This window comes from Lissotriton vulgaris, chromosome 1_1 (assembly GCF_964263255.1).
Source record: "Lissotriton vulgaris chromosome 1_1, aLisVul1.2, whole genome shotgun sequence".
Lineage (NCBI taxonomy): Eukaryota > Metazoa > Chordata > Amphibia > Caudata > Salamandridae > Lissotriton > Lissotriton vulgaris.
The window spans coordinates 777,005,174-777,023,549 of NC_141685.1; the positions used below are offsets into that span (position 1 = coordinate 777,005,174).

At 48.4% G+C, this 18,376-nt stretch overlaps 1 protein-coding gene across 2 annotated transcripts in view; it reads left to right on the forward strand.

Moving 5' to 3' along the window:
* The window catches only part of ODR4 (odr-4 GPCR localization factor homolog), a 238,097-nt gene that overhangs the window by 47,335 nt on the left and 172,386 nt on the right, over nucleotides 1-18,376 (forward strand). For both annotated transcript variants that reach the window (XM_086956110.1, XM_086956106.1), the window contains exon 3: nucleotides 17,893-18,033. In XM_086956110.1, the coding sequence (XP_086812236.1) occupies nucleotides 17,893-18,033 (141 nt within the window). The remainder of the gene's footprint in view (nucleotides 1-17,892; nucleotides 18,034-18,376) is intronic.

Sequence of the window (18,376 nt, forward strand, 5' to 3'; positions counted from 1 at the left end):
CCACGCACGGAACCTTGGCGTCATCCTGGATTCTTCACTCTCAATGAACAGACAAGTCAGCGCCGTATCCTCTTCCTGCTTTAACATCCTTCGCTTGCTCAGAAAAACATTTCGCTGGATCCCCTCCGAAACAAGGAAAACAGTCACCCACGCTCTAGTCACGAGCCGACTGGACTACGGAAACACCCTCTACGCAGGTACCACCGCTAAACTCCAGAAGAAACTACAACGAATCCAAAACGCCTCAGCCAGGCTCATATTAGACATCCCACGCAACGAAAACATCTCTGGTCACCTGAAAGACCTCCACTGGCTACCCGTCAATAAGAGAATCACTTTCCGACTGCTAACCCACGCACACAAATCACTCTACGACATCCGACCAGATTGCCTCAACTCTCGATTGTCCTTCTACACCCCCTCCCGCCAACTTCGCTCTTCCAGCCAAGCCTTCGCCACTGTCCCTCGCATCAACAAAACCTCCATGGGAGGCAGATCCTTCTCATACCTGGCTGCCAAAACATGGAACTCACTTCCCGCTTACCTTCGCCTCACCCAGAATCACCTAGCGTTCAGAAAGCAACTTAAAACGTGGATATTTGACAAATAATCCTCCTCCCCTCCCTAAGCGCCTTGAAACCCTCTGGGTATGTAGTGCGCTATATAAATTTTATGACTTGACTTGACTTAACACCAGGCCTTATAAAAAGAATTTATAAGGACCCTGCTTATATCTAAAGGACCCCCTGCCCCGGGACACCCAGGGGAGACTTTAGAGATTATGAATATGTACAAATATTGTAGATCCTCGTTCCACTAAAGTCAATTTTGGGAAGCACTTTACTACAATGAGGGAAGTGAAATATGCAATTGCTCTATCCCGAGGGAACATAGAAACTGATTTTATAAGGGTCCTCCTCATAAGTACCTGACCCCACCCCTGAGACACCTAGGGGAGACTCGGGGGTACCTAAAATACCAAACTATTGTAGTTTATCAGTTTGTAAGTGCCCAAAAAACCAAAGTCGAATTTGGGCACAATTCACATTGTAAAAGCAGTCCTGCAACACGGGGCTGCTTTTAAACCGACCACAGGCTACCAGCTGTGCACACATGCAAGTGCTGAAAAGGCTGCTGGCCTCTAAACTGCCATGCCCTAATATATACTATGAACTTAAAGGTAGTTTTAATCCCTGTACCCTATATTGTACTAGGGCCTTATAGTAGAGGTTATCCAAATCATAGGGGTACCCTTGTGTATGTAGGTGTTTTCACTGTATTCTAAGTGTGTTTTCAGCATAGCACTGGCCCTGGGCCTGGTTAGGCAGAGCCCAGGGATATTCAGAGTCTGTTACCACCAGTACCAGTCAGCAACAAATGGGGTTGCCCCGGGTCCAGAATGACTTTGCAACCTTGTCTTAAGGCAAGGAGCCACAGTTTTCTCTAACATACAATTCCAACCAGAAGGAAATTCAAATTGGACAGAAACGACTTAAAATAGAACTATCGAAGTTATTTGGAGAAGTTGGGAAAATAGGATGAGAGGCATTAAGATGTCATGAAAAACAGGGTGAAAGCGCTGCATGATTCTTTCTGAAATTACATCACACACACATGCAACTAAACAGATTTAAATGAAGCCTATTACTTACAAATGGAGATAGACCTGAATCAGACAGCGAGTTAAGGTAGTCAGTCATCTATTTGTGTGAGTCTCAAGAACCGGGTGCAGTTTGCTATGCTTACCAAGTTGTCTGTTTCCAGAGCCAAAAATGTGATTTGCCAATGCAGACCAGCAAATACAGGTCAGAGAGACGATTTATGAATTATGTTCACAGTTATTAAACCAAATGTCTTACAAACAATTGCGTTTTATATTTTTTTAAGCACATTTTATTGATTTTAACACATAATAGCAATAATACTTTACAGAAAAGATCACATACCCTCCCATGTACGCCCTTTCCTGATCCATTAATTTAAATACAGGTCCCTACTATTAATCTGCCATGAGGCTCATAATACTTGATCCCCCTCCCTGCCCTCAACCCACTCAGTTATAGATTAGCAATTTTTTCCTATACCAATCCTCTACTTTGTTTCCATGGCTCCCATATTTTCTCAACTTTTTGAGGCACCCTCAGTGCTGTGTACACCGTCCTTTCTACCACCATGCACTAGGCCATATTTTGGGCCCATGCCTCTACTGTGGGGGAGGACACTGGGCTCATGACCCAACTGCGGGGAAGGGCCCTTCAAGGGCCCTCCCTCCCATATTTTAGCTATGTCTCTTCTTGCATTTATCATAGACAAATCACAAAAATTCCTTACCTTTGAATTTTCCAGGCATTGGACTGGACTTGGAATATTTTTCTTCGAGCCATTCTGCTGGGCACCTATATAGACACCACATCGGCGCCGTGACATCAGTTCTTTTATTTCCGAGCTAGGGAATCGCTGATCCGTGAAGAGAGCTACTCTGTCAACAGGCTTTTTTTTTTTTTTTTACTTTTGTCGACTCCCTTTTTGGAGTATAGGTTTTATCCATCATGTCTAGGAAGACTTCTGGGTTCAAACTATGCTTCGCCTGCCACCACGTCGTGTCGGTGACGGACCCACACCTGGTTTGCCTGTGGTGCCTGGAGCACAAGCATGACTCGAAGTCATGCTATGACTGTTGGGCCATGGCGCCGAAGGCTTTCAGGGAGTTGTCCCTAAAGCTACTTGCTGCCCGGCAGTCTGCCCGCAATGCGTCCCTCCTAGGAAATCTCTTTGAAGGTCCCGGTCGAGAGGAAGGTACGGGCACTGCTCCAAGAGTCCCAAGTCCTCTTCATCCCACTCCAAATCATTGGGACACTGAGGTAAGAGTCGCCAGAAGCACAAGAATGGAAGCCTGCTTTGATTTCTCCCCGTCCGTCAGCAACGGAGGAGTCTCTGCATTTTAGGCCTTGTTCTTTGGAACCTGCACCTAGGTTGACTGCTTGCCTCCCCGATTTTCCTTAAGCTGGAGTGAACCCCCCTCCCCCCTCCAAGCTTGAGAGTTCTATAAGGCCATGCACCAAATGTTTGTGCGGCCTGCACCTCCCGATGCGCCTTCGAGTTTCACACCGGCGGCTCCAGGCCCGATGCTGATGTCCTCCTATAAATCATGTCCTGCACCGGTTGTGCCATTGCGACCTTCGCCGGCCTATCTGGCGACAGCCCCATTCTGATCCCCTACGTCCCAGAGCCGACTGCGTCGACCGCCGCCGATACCGGCAAAGATAAAACTTCCAGGTCCTAGGTCATTTCTTGGTCCCTATCCTTAGGGGCTAGGAGTGGGAGATGATTGGGAGGAGTCGCTGTAACACTAAGAAGACCAGCCTTATCAGGAAATGGACTGGTATGAGGAATTGGGTGAAGCCAAATGGACTGGACACCTCTCCAGATTCTGGGCATGCTTTCTCCCCCTACTGTGGCTAAGGAGGAGGGAGTGTCATTTGCTATGGTGGTGCGAAGACCGGCTGAGGTCCTGTACCGGCAGGTCCCTTCAAGACTAATATCGTGATGGAAGTCCTGCAGCCTGGTGTCTACTCATTGGAACCCTTGCTGCCCTTTAATGAGTCCCTTATAGATATTCTACTTGGAACTTGGTCCAAATCCAGCAAAGAAGCTCCTACCCACCCTAGCCCATAGAGCTTGGTTGTCCAAGCCTCTACCTCCCAAGGCGCGTTCCCTTCTGCTCCCCTGGACAGGGTTTCCAAGAGACTGACCAGTTGAGGTAAGACCATCTTTTCTTCCACCAGTCTTGCATGCTTATTGGGCTGCTATTTCCACTCCCTGTGGGAAACTGTGGCACAAGTGCTGCCACAAGTCCCGGATGAGACTGGGCCATCCTATCCCAAACAATGTCAGATGGGAGGGATTCAGAAAAGTTCAACTTCCGTTGTGGTCTCGATGATACCGACTTGCTGGGCAGAGCGACATTATCGACGTTGGCTGTACGACGCCACGCTTGGTTGAGAACTTCTAGCTTTTCGGGCGATGTCCAGGCCTCTCTCATGGATATGCCCTTTGATAGCATTCGTCTCACCGGAGGCAAGGCAGCTATGGCACCTGAGTGCTTTAAGTCCTTTAGCCGCTTAGTTGTCAATTGTCCACAGTCTGCCCTTCGTGTCCATGGAAGGGGATTTTAGCAAAGCCAGCCCTATCCCAGCCGCAAGACTGCGCAAGTTCCACAACCTCCGTGCGGCCGAGGATGTAGCTTGTTCTGGCCCCGTCGGTTGGCTATCCAGGGTTCGGGTTAAGTCCATCACCCCTCGCAGCCTCAGCTTCCAAACCCTCTTAGTCTTGCCTATCACGATCATGGGCAGCAAATTGGTGGCAGGCTATGCCATCCCCTCCACCACTGGCAGACCATCACATCAGGCAGGTGGTTCCTCCAAATAGTCACTCTTACCCCCCCATCAATGCCTCCATCTTATGACTTGCTTTAGGAGAAAGTAATGACTCTATTGGCTAAGGGAGCCATAGAGAGGTTCTGGTGCCAGGAGTAGGCTGCGGTTGTTATTCCTGCTTCTTTCTGGTCCCTTTCTGGTCCCAAAGGAGGACAACAGCCTTTGTACTATCCTAGATCTACGAGCCCTCAACTGCTTTTTCAAGAAGGAAAAGTTGAAGATGCTGACATTAGCTCAGGTCTTGTCTGCCCTGGACCCGGGAGACTGGATGGTAGCGTTGGACTTGCATGAAGACTATCCCCACATTCCCACCCTGCCTGCTCATTGGCGCTACTTGTGGTTTACGGTAGGCCATGTGCATTTTCAGTTTACTGTGCTCCTCGTTGCCCTTATCAGCACTCCTCGGTTTTCATCAAGGTGATGGCGGTAGTCGCAGCTCATCTACGCAGATTAGGGGAGTCAGTTTTCCCTTATCTCGATGACTGGCTGTTGAAAGCGGGCTCGCCCCTGACTGTTGTCTCCCACCTCCAGACAACAGCAGACCTCCTGCACCCGCGTTGTTCACTATCAACGTGCTGAAGTCACACCTGACTCCCTCTCAGACACTCTCTTTCATCTGAGCTGTTCTGGACACAGTGCAGTTTCTGGCTTATCCTCCCAAATGGTGAGTTCTGGATATTCAAACTATGATACCGATGCTTCAGCCTCTTTTCCTGGATTTCGGTGAGAATGACTCTGATGCTGCTGGGCCTCATTGCTCTTGCTGTTAGTGACGCATACCATATGATATATTCGGGCTCTGCAGTGGGACCTGAAGTTCCAATTGGTGCAGCAAAAGAGGAATCTCTCCTACATGGTCCAGCTCCCAGGGGGAAATGCACAGGAATTGCAGTGGTGGCTGACAAACTGTGATTGGGTCACCGGCAGACCTCTCTCCCTTCCCCAACCAGATCGCACAGTGGTGGCAGATGGTCACTTCTGGGATGGGGCGGCCATCTGGGAGAGGTGGAGATCAGAGGACTCTGGTCTCCGGTGGAATCCAAACTCCGCATCAACTTGCTGGAGCTCCGAGCAATTTGTTTGGCATTGAAAGCCTTCCTTTCTCCATCATGGGGAAGCTAGTGCAAGTGTTCACGGACAACACCACCATCATGTGGTACTTTAACGAACCGCGTGGGGTGCGTTTGTAGACCATTTGTCAAGAGGCCCTTCGTCTCTGGACTTGGCTAGAACAGCAGGGCATAGCTATGGTGGTCCAACACCTGGCAGGTTCACTGAACGCCAGGGTGACCGAACTCAGCCGTCAATGCCTAGTGGATCACAAATATTTACAACAAGGGGTGGTGAGGGACAGAGTCTCTGAATTAAACAGAATACTCTCACCCAGTCAAGAGATCAGGGCTAGATCCAACACCGTTTTTTAGCTCACTGCACCATCCCAGTTTCAGAACCTGGCTGTATGCAAATTAGTCTGTTCCTGTCCCAGTGCATGATGGGAACAGGGCAAACCAAACTACAAAAGCCAATTCTTACACTGGGAAGGAAACAAGCTACCGGGGACCGGTTTCTGGCATTTCAGCCTCTTCGGCCCGGCTTGCTTGAATCCTGATGGTGCAATGAGCAAGGGACTCACATCTGAGTATACCCTTCCACGCTTAGGGTGGACAAAAATATTTACAACAAGGGGTGGTGAGGGACAGAGTCTCTGAATTAAACAGAATACTCTCACCCAGTCAAGAGATCAGGGCTAGATCCAACACCGTTTTTTAGCTCACTGCACCATCCCAGTTTCAGAACCTGGCTGTATGCAAATTAGTCTGTTCCTGTCCCAGTGCATGATGGGAACAGGGCAAACCAAACTACAAAAGCCAATTCTTACACTGGGAAGGAAACAAGCTACCGGGGACCGGTTTTTGGCATTTCAGCCTCTTCGGCCCGGCTTGCTTGAATCCTGATGGTGTAATGGGCAAGGGACTCACATCTGAGTATACCCTTCCACGCTTAGGGTGGACAAAAATATTTACAACAAGGGGTGGTGAGGGACAGAGTCTCTGAATTAAACAGAATACTCTCACCCAGTCAAGAGATCAGGGCTAGATCCAACACCGTTTTTTAGCTCACTGCACCATCCCAGTTTCAGAACCTGGCTGTATGCAAATTAGTCTGTTCCTGTCCCAGTGCATGATGGGAACAGGGCAAACCAAACTACAAAAGCCAATTCTTACACTGGGAAGGAAACAAGCTACCGGGGACCGGTTTCTGGCATTTCAGCCTCTTCGGCCCGGCTTGCTTGAATCCTGATGGTGCAATGAGCAAGGGACTCACATCTGAGTATACCCTTCCACGCTTAGGGTGGACAAAAATATTTACAACAAGGGGTGGTGAGGGACAGAGTCTCTGAATTAAACAGAATACTCTCACCCAGTCAAGAGATCAGGGCTAGATCCAACACCGTTTTTTAGCTCACTGCACCATCCCAGTTTCAGAACCTGGCTGTATGCAAATTAGTCTGTTCCTGTCCCAGTGCATGATGGGAACAGGGCAAACCAAACTACAAAAGCCAAATCTTACAGTGGGAAGGAAACAAGCTACCGGGGACCGGTTTCTGGCATTTCAGCCTCTTCGGCCCGGCTTGCTTGAATCCTGATGGTGCAATGAGCAAGGGACTCACATCTGAGTATACCCTTCCACGCTTAGGGTGGACAAAAATATTTACAACAAGGGGTGGTGAGGGACAGAGTCTCTGAATTAAACAGAATACTCTCACCCAGTCAAGAGATCAGGGCTAGATCCAACACCGTTTTTTAGCTCACTGCACCATCCCAGTTTCAGAACCTGGCTGTATGCAAATTAGTCTGTTCCTGTCCCAGTGCATGATGGGAACAGGGCAAACCAAACTACAAAAGCCAATTCTTACACTGGGAAGGAAACAAGCTACCGGGGACCGGTTTCTGGCATTTCAGCCTCTTCGGCCCGGCTTGCTTGAATCCTGATGGTGCAATGAGCAAGGGACTCACATCTGAGTATACCCTTCCACGCTTAGGGTGGACAAAAATATTTACAACAAGGGGTGGTGAGGGACAGAGTCTCTGAATTAAACAGAATACTCTCACCCAGTCAAGAGATCAGGGCTAGATCCAACACCGTTTTTTAGCTCACTGCACCATCCCAGTTTCAGAACCTGGCTGTATGCAAATTAGTCTGTTCCTGTCCCAGTGCATGATGGGAACAGGGCAAACCAAACTACAAAAGCCAATTCTTACACTGGGAAGGAAACAAGCTACCGGGGACCGGTTTCTGGCATTTCAGCCTCTTCGGCCCGGCTTGCTTGAATCCTGATGGTGCAATGAGCAAGGGACTCACATCTGAGTATACCCTTCCACGCTTAGGGTGGACAAAAATATTTACAACAAGGGGTGGTGAGGGACAGAGTCTCTGAATTAAACAGAATACTCTCACCCAGTCAAGAGATCAGGGCTAGATCCAACACCGTTTTTTAGCTCACTGCACCATCCCAGTTTCAGAACCTGGCTGTATGCAAATTAGTCTGTTCCTGTCCCAGTGCATGATGGGAACAGGGCAAACCAAACTACAAAAGCCAATTCTTACACTGGGAAGGAAACAAGCTACCGGGGACCGGTTTCTGGCATTCCAGCCTCTTCGGCCCGGCTTGCTTGAATCCTGATGGTGCAATGAGCAAGGGACTCACATCTGAGTATACCCTTCCACGCTTAGGGTGGACAAAAATATTTACAACAAGGGGTGGTGAGGGACAGAGTCTCTGAATTAAACAGAATACTCTCACCCAGTCAAGAGATCAGGGCTAGATCCAACACCGTTTTTTAGCTCACTGCACCATCCCAGTTTCAGAACCTGGCTGTATGCAAATTAGTCTGTTCCTGTCCCAGTGCATGATGGGAACAGGGCAAACCAAACTACAAAAGCCAATTCTTACACTGGGAAGGAAACAAGCTACCGGGGACCGGTTTCTGGCATTTCAGCCTCTTCGGCCCGGCTTGCTTGAATCCTGATGGTGCAATGAGCAAGGGACTCACATCTGAGTATACCCTTCCACGCTTAGGGTGGACAAAAATATTTACAACAAGGGGTGGTGAGGGACAGAGTCTCTGAATTAAACAGAATACTCTCACCCAGTCAAGAGATCAGGGCTAGATCCAACACCGTTTTTTAGCTCACTGCACCATCCCAGTTTCAGAACCTGGCTGTATGCAAATTAGTCTGTTCCTGTCCCAGTGCATGATGGGAACAGGGCAAACCAAACTACAAAAGCCAATTCTTACACTGGGAAGGAAACAAGCTACCGGGGACCGGTTTCTGGCATTTCAGCCTCTTCGGCCCGGCTTGCTTGAATCCTGATGGTGCAATGAGCAAGGGACTCACATCTGAGTATACCCTTCCACGCTTAGGGTGGACAAAAATATTTACAACAAGGGGTGGTGAGGGACAGAGTCTCTGAATTAAACAGAATACTCTCACCCAGTCAAGAGATCAGGGCTAGATCCAACACCGTTTTTTAGCTCACTGCACCATCCCAGTTTCAGAACCTGGCTGTATGCAAATTAGTCTGTTCCTGTCCCAGTGCATGATGGGAACAGGGCAAACCAAACTACAAAAGCCAATTCTTACACTGGGAAGGAAACAAGCTACCGGGGACCGGTTTCTGGCATTTCAGCCTCTTCGGCCCGGCTTGCTTGAATCCTGATGGTGCAATGAGCAAGGGACTCACATCTGAGTATACCCTTCCACGCTTAGGGTGGACAAAAATATTTACAACAAGGGGTGGTGAGGGACAGAGTCTCTGAATTAAACAGAATACTCTCACCCAGTCAAGAGATCAGGGCTAGATCCAACACCGTTTTTTAGCTCACTGCACCATCCCAGTTTCAGAACCTGGCTGTATGCAAATTAGTCTGTTCCTGTCCCAGTGCATGATGGGAACAGGGCAAACCAAACTACAAAAGCCAATTCTTACACTGGGAAGGAAACAAGCTACCGGGGACCGGTTTCTGGCATTTCAGCCTCTTCGGCCCGGCTTGCTTGAATCCTGATGGTGCAATGAGCAAGGGACTCACATCTGAGTATACCCTTCCACGCTTAATAAATAACGGTGATGGATCAAGCCCTGATCTTTGGACTGGGTAAGAGTGGTCTGTTTAACTCAGACACTCTGTTCATCACCACCCCCTTTTTGTAAATCGTTTTTGGCCACTATAGGTGTGGCAGGGTATACTCAGACATGAGTCCCTTTCTCACTGCTCCATCAGGATTCAAGCAAGCCGGGCCGAAGAAGGCTGAAATGCCAGAAACCGGTCCCCGGTAGCTTGTCTCCTTTCTGGTGAAGAATTGGCTTGGTAGTTTAGTCTGCCCTGTTCCCATGATGCACTGGGCCAGGGACAGACTGATTTGCATATAGCCAGGTTCTGAGCTGGGATGGGGCAGTGAGATAAATAACGGTGATGGATCAAGCCCTGATCTTTGGACTGGGTAAGAGTGGTCTGTTTAACTCAGACACTCTGTTCATCACCACCCCCTTTTTGTAAATCGTAGTGGATCACAAATGGCGTCTCAATCCAGAGGTGGTGCAAGGTCTCTTTCAGGCAGGGCGAGAGACTTGATTAGATCTGTTCGCCTCTGCCGAGAACGCTTTTCGTCTATAGTGGAGCTCTGGCCTCCTGTATGCCTTTCCACCCATACCCCTCCTACCGAGAGTTCTCAAGAAGATTAGGAACGACGGGCCCAAGTCATTTTTGTGGCTCCAGACTGGGCACGGAGAGTATGGTATCCCGAGCTTCTCCAACTGAGCATCGATCCTCCAATCAGGCTACCCCTTCAAATTGATTTTCTGTTGCAGCAGCAGCAACGGCCTAAACCTGTCAACTATCTACCTTTTTGTGTGCAGATTGAGCAGCAACAGTTGATAGTGTTCGAATTTCCTCCCAAAGTCTGTAATGTTATTTTGGCAGCCAGGTGTCCCTCCACCAAAACGGCCAATGCCTGCAGATGGAGCAAATTTGTAATATATTGTAGAGAAAAGTCTATTGACCCTCTTTCTACTTCCCTTTCTGATGTTTTGCTTTTTATTTTACCCCTTGCCCAGCAGGGCTCTGCTCTGGCCACTCTCAAAGAGTACCTTTCAGTGGCTGCCAGAGAACCCATATTATTGAAATCTCCCATTGTAAGTAGATTCCTCAACTGACTTGTACATATGTTCCCACCTTCTCCTTTCATTATGCCTCAGTGGGACCTTAAGTTGGTTGTCGCCTTCCTAATGTGTGCTCCATTTGAACCTCTGCACAATTTCGCCCCACCAGCTGCTTACCATCAATACACCCTTTTAAGCGGCAATTACTTCTGTCAAGAGGGTGAGCAAATTGCTTGCATTGTCATCCAAGACTCCCTACCTGACAATTTTCCCTGACAAGTTGGTGCTTCGCACTCGAAACTCTTTTCTTCCACAACTGGTAGCACCATTCCATGTGAGGCAATCTGTCACCTTGCCCACTTTCTGTGCTCTGCCGCATCCCTCTAAGGAAGACGAGCGACTTCACCGCCTGGACCCGAAAAGAGCATTGTCTTTCTACCTTGACTGCACTAAAGAATTCCAGGTAGATGACCAACTCTGTGGGTTACGTTAGGGCAAAAAATGTTGTGCAGTGTAGAAAAGGACCATCTCACAATGGGGTGTCCTCTGCATCAAGATTTGCTACGCTCTGGCAAAGAAACAGCCTCCTGAAAGCTTAAGTGCTCATTCCACCATAGCTAAGGCTGCTATCACAGCGTTGCAACATGGAGTCCCAGTCCTCGAGATTTGTCGAGCGTCAACGTGGGCATCCCTGCACACATTTACCAAGCATTCCTGCCTCAACAATCAAGTGCGCAGGTAAGGCCTCTAGTCATTCTGTCTTGCAGGACTTTCTGGTCTAAAATTGTCCACAGTCCCTCCTCTGGCTCCGGGGATGGATTTGCTTGGGTATCTATTCAAGGTAAGGAATCTGCGGCTTGATAGCTCTATCAGATGGACAAGTTACTTACATTCGGTAATGCCTTATCTGGTAGAGAAATTAACTAGCCGTAGATTCCTTACTGACCCACCCATCCTGCCCACACTGCTGACAGGTTTCTAAGGTCAGGGCTGATCCCTTCCTGAGCCCTAGTTGTTAAAACACACCAGTGTCAGTGCTCTTCATAGCTATGCGCTTCTGGCGTGGAAAGTCGTGAAAAGTAACTGGCGTCAGCGCACCGAGGTGGTGCCTGTATAGGTGACCCCGACGCCACTACGGCGCAGACAATGCCGACGACATGATGCAGAGCTGACCGACACCACCTACTAGCGCGCAAGGGTATTGCGCGAAGAAAAATCTTCCGCATCCAGTCTGACGCCTGGTATGGATCTGCGGCTAGATGATGTCTCTACGAGATAAGGTGTTACCGAATGTAAGTATGTGTCCATCAAGGCTTGATAATATCTTTCAATATACCCAGCAGTGCCATTTCCAAGGGCATTTCAAACTCAGTCTCCATAGTTCTGTGAATTTGCGTTGTAACTCCACACCAGCAGGTTTGTATTTCTGAGCAAATACAAACCATGTGCATAAAAGTGCCTACATATCCACATCTCCAAATAGTCATAATCACAAGATTTTATTAAGCGCACATATCACCCAAGGGTCTCAAAGCGCTAGCTAAAACCGTAGATGGGAAGTGGAAACAACAGCAGAATAGGAAAATGTATCAAAAGAGCCAGGTTTTTAGCCTTTTTCGAAACAGACGATGATCAGTGACCATGCGTAACTGCAAGGGGAGTACGTTCCACAAAGTGGAAGCAAGATGTGAGAACAATCTCCCACTGTTCCTGGTGGTGCATATCCTAAGTGGAGTAAGGAGATACTTGGTTTCTGATTTAAGGGTTCTGTTGGGCAGGTACCAGTGGAGGTTTTTTTTGCCAAATAGCTAGGCCCATTCCTGAGGATGATTTTCTGTACCAGACTGATGATCTTAAAATGGATTTGTTCCCTGATTGGTAGCCAGTGGAGGGTTCTCAAAACTGGAGCTAATGAGGAACGGGACATTAGGTTTCAGTACTAGTCTGGCGGAGGTATTTTGTAGAACCTGAAGTTAAGTGAGAAGCTCTTCGTTAATGGAGTCCATAAGAGCATTCCCGTAATCAAGCCGGCTGATTCTTAGGCCCTGCACAAGCAGTTTTCTTGACTCAAGTGGGATCCATTGGAAAACCTTTCGTAGGTTCCGCATTAATCCATAGCAAATGCCTGCTACATGGTTAACATGGTCTTTCATGGACAGTTTAATATCGGTCATCATTCCTAGGTTGCGAACTTCAAGTTTGGGGGACGGACAGGGGCCAAGATTCTGAGGCTACCAGTCACTCGACCAGTATTCACTGGCCTTCCCGAAGTGGATGATCTCCGTTTAGGTCAAATGCTGATATTTCCCAGAGTTCCACCTAATTTAGCCAGGTGCACTGGGTATAATCTTTTTATTTGGACTGCTCTACAGCCCGATATAATGTTCACTCACTCGGTTCTCTGCAAGGCTCTTTCAAATCAGGATCATCCAGGTCTTTTCTCCACTTATTGTGGAGCCTATCAAGTTTTTTTTGTAGGTAATTAATTTGAGTTCTGTATACTAGGGACTTTGTATGCTTCTGTAGAGGGCAGAAAGGACACCATATTCTAGCAGAGATTCCTGTTCTAACTCTCACATACAAAAGTTTCCTTAGTGCATGGGATATTTGAAGATGGCGGTAGTATTGGTAATCTTCCAGCTAGTATTCTTCCTGCAGTACCCTAAATATTTTGAGTTCTCCAGAGCCCCATATGTCAGTTATTTTTGAGATGTCAATAAATATATTTTTTGTAATCCTCCAAGCTTTCCTAGTTCCTTCAGTGTTACTGATATTCATACTGATATCCATATGGAAATGTCTAGTATATGTTGACCTTCCAATCCCATTAGCCTGTTTATCTTTTGCTGTATTTTTACTACCTGTGTGTGTGGGTTGGGCATGTCGCCAGAGTATGTCCACTATGTCATGGCGCTAAATAAGCTTTCTCCCTCGTTGCGCTGCTTTCTGTCAGTATAGATGGTTCCTGTTGCGTACTGTTTGGCCAGTGATTGATAACTTTCAGTTGCTATGCCCATTATTAGTTTTTCAAACTTGGTAAGACAATTCTGCCCTCGTAGACTCCTCTACAGAGAGAGTTCAGTGTTATTTTGGTGACTGCCATCTCAAAGCAATGTGCAAACACCCCCTTCTATTCTCCAAAAGTACTCCTCTGGAATTCTACATGGTGTATTCTAGAATGCGTATAAGAACTTGGGCAGAGTAATCTTTTTATATAGTCAGGCTCATCCCATTAGGGGTAGGGTTTCCTCCAAAGTTTAAGGTCTTCCTTGAAGTTTGTCAGAAATGTTATGGAGTTCACCCGTATAAAAATGTAACTCCTTGTGGCCGCCTGGATGCCAAGATAATGGGATCCATCACTAAACTCTTCTAGTAGGCCTGTTACATTTTCTGGTGGGTTCCAATTTGTTAAGGTATACAGAGTCCACTTGGACCAATTTATTTAAAGTTCTGAAAACTTCCCATATATTTCAATCACACTTAGAACTCTAAGAATGGATTCCTATTACTCTATTGGATAGAGAAGGAGAGCGCCTAAGGCAGTGGTTCCCAAAGTGTGCGCCACGGCACCCCGGTGCGCCGTGATTAGAAGCCGGGGGCGCCGCGGCGCAGGATGTGGATCCAATGAGTGATTGATGGAGAAAGCCTCACACATGCCAGACATAGCCCCGCAGTCTTGGGAGGGCACAGAGGTCTGTGAGTGGGGCTGTGGCTGGACAGCCCTGGGAAGCACCAGGGTTTAGTGGGGGTCGTCAGTGCTGCATGACAGAGCCGTTTTTCCCACCCAGTCACCCACCTCGGAGGACGATAGCTGGCTGGTGGAAACACAACTCTGGAGCTGCACTATATTCAGGGTAAATTACAGAGCTGTGCGCCCGGGACTTCCCGAAGGAAATCTTAAATTACACTGAAGCAACCGGGATGCCTGGGGTGTAATCACAGACCTCAAGATGGGGCTCCTGGTTTGGAGGACGAGCATCGACCAATGAGATGCCAGCCCTCAGGATCCGGTGAGGGGGGCGGCGGCCAAGCCAAAGAGAGGCTTCGGAGCCTCGGTCCTCACTCATCTATGCGCTGAAAGAACGCCGAGATCACACACTCGAGGAGTGCGTTGCTGGGAGGAGGGAGAGTGTGCACTGAAAGGGCGCCAGGAGCACACACTCAAGGAGTGCGCTGCTGGGAGGAGGGAGAGTGTGCACTGAAAGGGCGCCAAGAGCACACACTCAAGGAGTGCGCTGCTGGGAGGAGGGAGAGAGTGTGTCTAGGGGCCTCATGGCTCTTGGGTGCAGTGTCTACAGTCCAGCCAGGAAGAGTGTGGTGCTGTGGACACACTCTACGTGTGGACACACTGGAGGCCCGATTTACGAAGGTGAACTTGCACTTCTGTGTGGCTTTACTACTTTTTAGCATTCACAGGCGTGCACTTGATCCTCTTGCAAGTGGGTACAGGCAGTGTCTGCACCCGCCCGCAAGGGGATGTCTGGGGAGTCCATAGGATCGCCTTTATCCCCCGCAGAAGGAGGCAGGGTGAGAGGCCTCGTGGAGAGCGTTGGGTGGTTGGGTGCAGGGTGAGAGGCCTGTTGGAGAGCGTTGGGTGGGTGGGTGCGGGGTCAGGGTCATGGTGGAGAGCGTTGGGTGGGTGGGTGGGTGCAGGGTTAGGGGCTTGGTGGAGAGCGTAGGGTGGGTGCAGGGTCAGGGTTCTGGTGGAGAGCGGTGGGTGGGTGCGGGGTGAGGGGCCTGATGGAGAGCATTGGGTGGGTGGGTGCAGGGTGAGGGGCCTGGTGGAGGGCGTTGAGTGGGTGGGTGCGGGGTCAGAGGCTGTTTACGAATTTATGGTGATGTGAAAAGCCTCTTGCGCCGTGCTTTCTGTAATTTTACTTCAACATCTAATTCAATGCTCCCCAAAAGCAGCACAAGGCCCCGTACCATGTATTTTTTTGCAGTTTTATATAGCGCGAACTCCACCCGAAGGCATCGGAGCGCTTTACATTAGTGCCAGTTGCGTTACAGACGGACACATTCCTTTTTAGGCACGGGGAGTCCATCATACTTTTGAAATGGTGCCATTGTTCCAGGTGGCAGCCTCCTCCATTGGGTGGGAAGGGTGGAAGGGGGTGGCCGAGAAGGGTGCAAGGCAGAGGGGAGAAGGGTGCAAGGTAGAGAGGAGAAGGGTGCAAGGTAGAGAGGAGAAGGGTGCATGGTAGAGAGGAGAAGGGTGCATGGCAGAGAGGAGAAGGGTGCAAGGCAGAGAGGAGAAGGTGCTAGGCGGAGGAGAGAAGGGTGCAAGGTAGAGGGAAGAAGGGTGCAAGGTAGAGGGAAGAAGGGTGCAAGGCAGAGGGGAGAAGGGTGCAAGGCAGAGGGGAGAAGGGTGCAAGGCAGAGGGGAGAAGGGTGCAAGGCAGAGGGGAGAAGGGTGCAAGGCAGAGTGAAGAAGGGTGCAAGGCAGAGGAGAGAAGGGTGCAAGGCAGAGAGGAGAAAGTTGCAAGGTAGAGAAGGGTGCAAGGAGGAGGGTAGAAGGGTGCAAGGTAGAAAAGGTTGCAAGGCAGAGAGGAGAAAGGTGCAAGGTAGAGAAGGGTGCAAGGAGGAGGGGAGAAGGGTGCACGGCAGAGGGGAGAAGGGTGCAACGGGGAGGGGGAGAAGGGTGCAAGACAGAGGGGAGAAGGGTGCAAGGCAGAAGGCAGAAGGGTGCAAGGCAGAGGGCAGAAGGGTGCAAGGCAGAGGGGAGAAGGGTGCAAGGCAGAGTGGTTGCAAATAAAGTTTTATGATAGTGATGGCTACTCTCTGAATACTTCATCACGTCTAGGCTTGATTCTTCATGTAGACCAGTGGTTCCCAAAGGGTGCGCTGAGGCACCCCTGTGCATGGGTAACAAAATGGTGGGGAGCCACGGCCAACTGCCAATTATGTCAAGGGAGCCACGGGTCAAAAAAGTTTGGGAACCACTGGCCTAAGGCAAAATCTCAATCTCCCAGCCCTGATCACATTTCAGTCCTTTAATAAGGGTGCCCTTGCTTATCCAGCAGGCTAAAGGCTTTGCGACTAAGGCGAACAGTAGCGGGGGTAAACGTCATGCCTACCTTGTCCCCAGTCCCAAGCAGTTAGTTAAGTTTCAAGGCTTGATCTGCCCTATGTGATGTGCCTGATAAGATGTGAAATACAAATAAATGAACCGAGCATGTTATTTTGAATAATAGGCTGCAGTGCAGCAAATATCAGTGTTTATGTCTCCATGAATTTTCTGGGAAGGTTCCTCATGAAAGCGGTTTCAAGTCTCTTAATGGGAGGTTATATTGCCAAGTGGCGAAGGAGTGACTTGCTAATAAAGGGAACATGGCTTGTAGTCCCAGATTTCATACTTGAACACATTATGTGATCCTGGACAAATTGAGTCATCCCCACAGCGGACATAAGTGGAATCAGTTTAAGCCCAAGTACTATATACAGACCTGGATTGAATGACCAAACATTTTTTTTAATGAAAGCTCCAATGTAATTATTGTGGGTGCAGCTTTTGCTTTCACGGTTTGTCAGAGTGGGACTCGTTTTCGACCTTTAATACACTTTTAAGAGAGTTGAGGTCTCGTTGGTAAGTTGGCAACTGTGTATTCCAGGGTGATGGCACAAGCTACCAGATAATGAGCAATTACTTCATCTCCCTATGCGTTAGTTTCCTTCTCTCTCAAAGTGGATGTGCTTGCAAGGAGGCTAAATACTCCAGAGCTATTTTAACGACTGGACTAGAGCGTATAATTTGCTTTAAACCTCTTACATGCTAAACTGTAAGACCTCCTTTAGCTGTGTTTTGCCTTCACGAGTTTACAGGGCTCATGACAGCAGCTTTAATGCACTTTTAGACAATGGTTGCTAAGACGTCAAACGCCTAAGAAAACATAAATGAAGCATAAAAGGTACCGCCCTAATTGAATAATATAAAACCTGTGGCATATTGATAGATCTATTTTTGAGTGAAACAGATTGGACATCCTACCAGTGTTTGCCAGTTGCAAACAGGCGAGGACACTCCATTAATTAGTACCCTGACTTCAGTTCAGCTGAAAGCACTGAAAGCACCTGTCTAACGGATAGGGTGACAAGCGTTGATCCCTTCACACTATGCTCTGGTACACTCCTGTCAATCCATAAACCCAGCAATGTTTGAACATTGCGTTTCTGCTTGTGCGCCTTTCGCTTTGCGCAAATTACTGCATTTGTTGAACAGTTCTGTCTGCCCTTGCTTTTCTTTTCCAGATGTCATATGCAGTCTACTTATGTTGGTCATTTAATTCGTTTGCAGTGTTCCCAACAAAGGGATTTTGTAGTTCTGGCTGTTCGCACACCAGCCAAAGATGAAGAAAGTGATGTTCCCCAAAGAAAAAGTGGTCAGTCAAAGTTAGACGGCATCGATGAAGAGTGGGCCACAGAGCATGCGCGCCAGGTAAGACAAATGGCCACCATTACGGTTCTTGTAACTCATTCAAACAGTGGAGAAATCAATATCTTATCCTCTGCTAGTTATTGCACAACAGCGTGGAGTCCATTTGATACACCATAAAGTGTTAATGTTCAAGTCATTCATTGGTTAGGGAATGTAGAGATTTAGTAATCTATTTGAGCAGTTAGAAGATCTGTTCAAGCAGGTACCTGAGCTCCCAGTAAGTTTAGTGATCCAGATTACATTAGGTTTTTGTAGGACTGGAATTTGTTTTTACCTCTGAGAGTTGATACTAATGCCTCCAATATGTTGTTTGTATGGGAGTGTGAACCTAGTAAATGTGCCC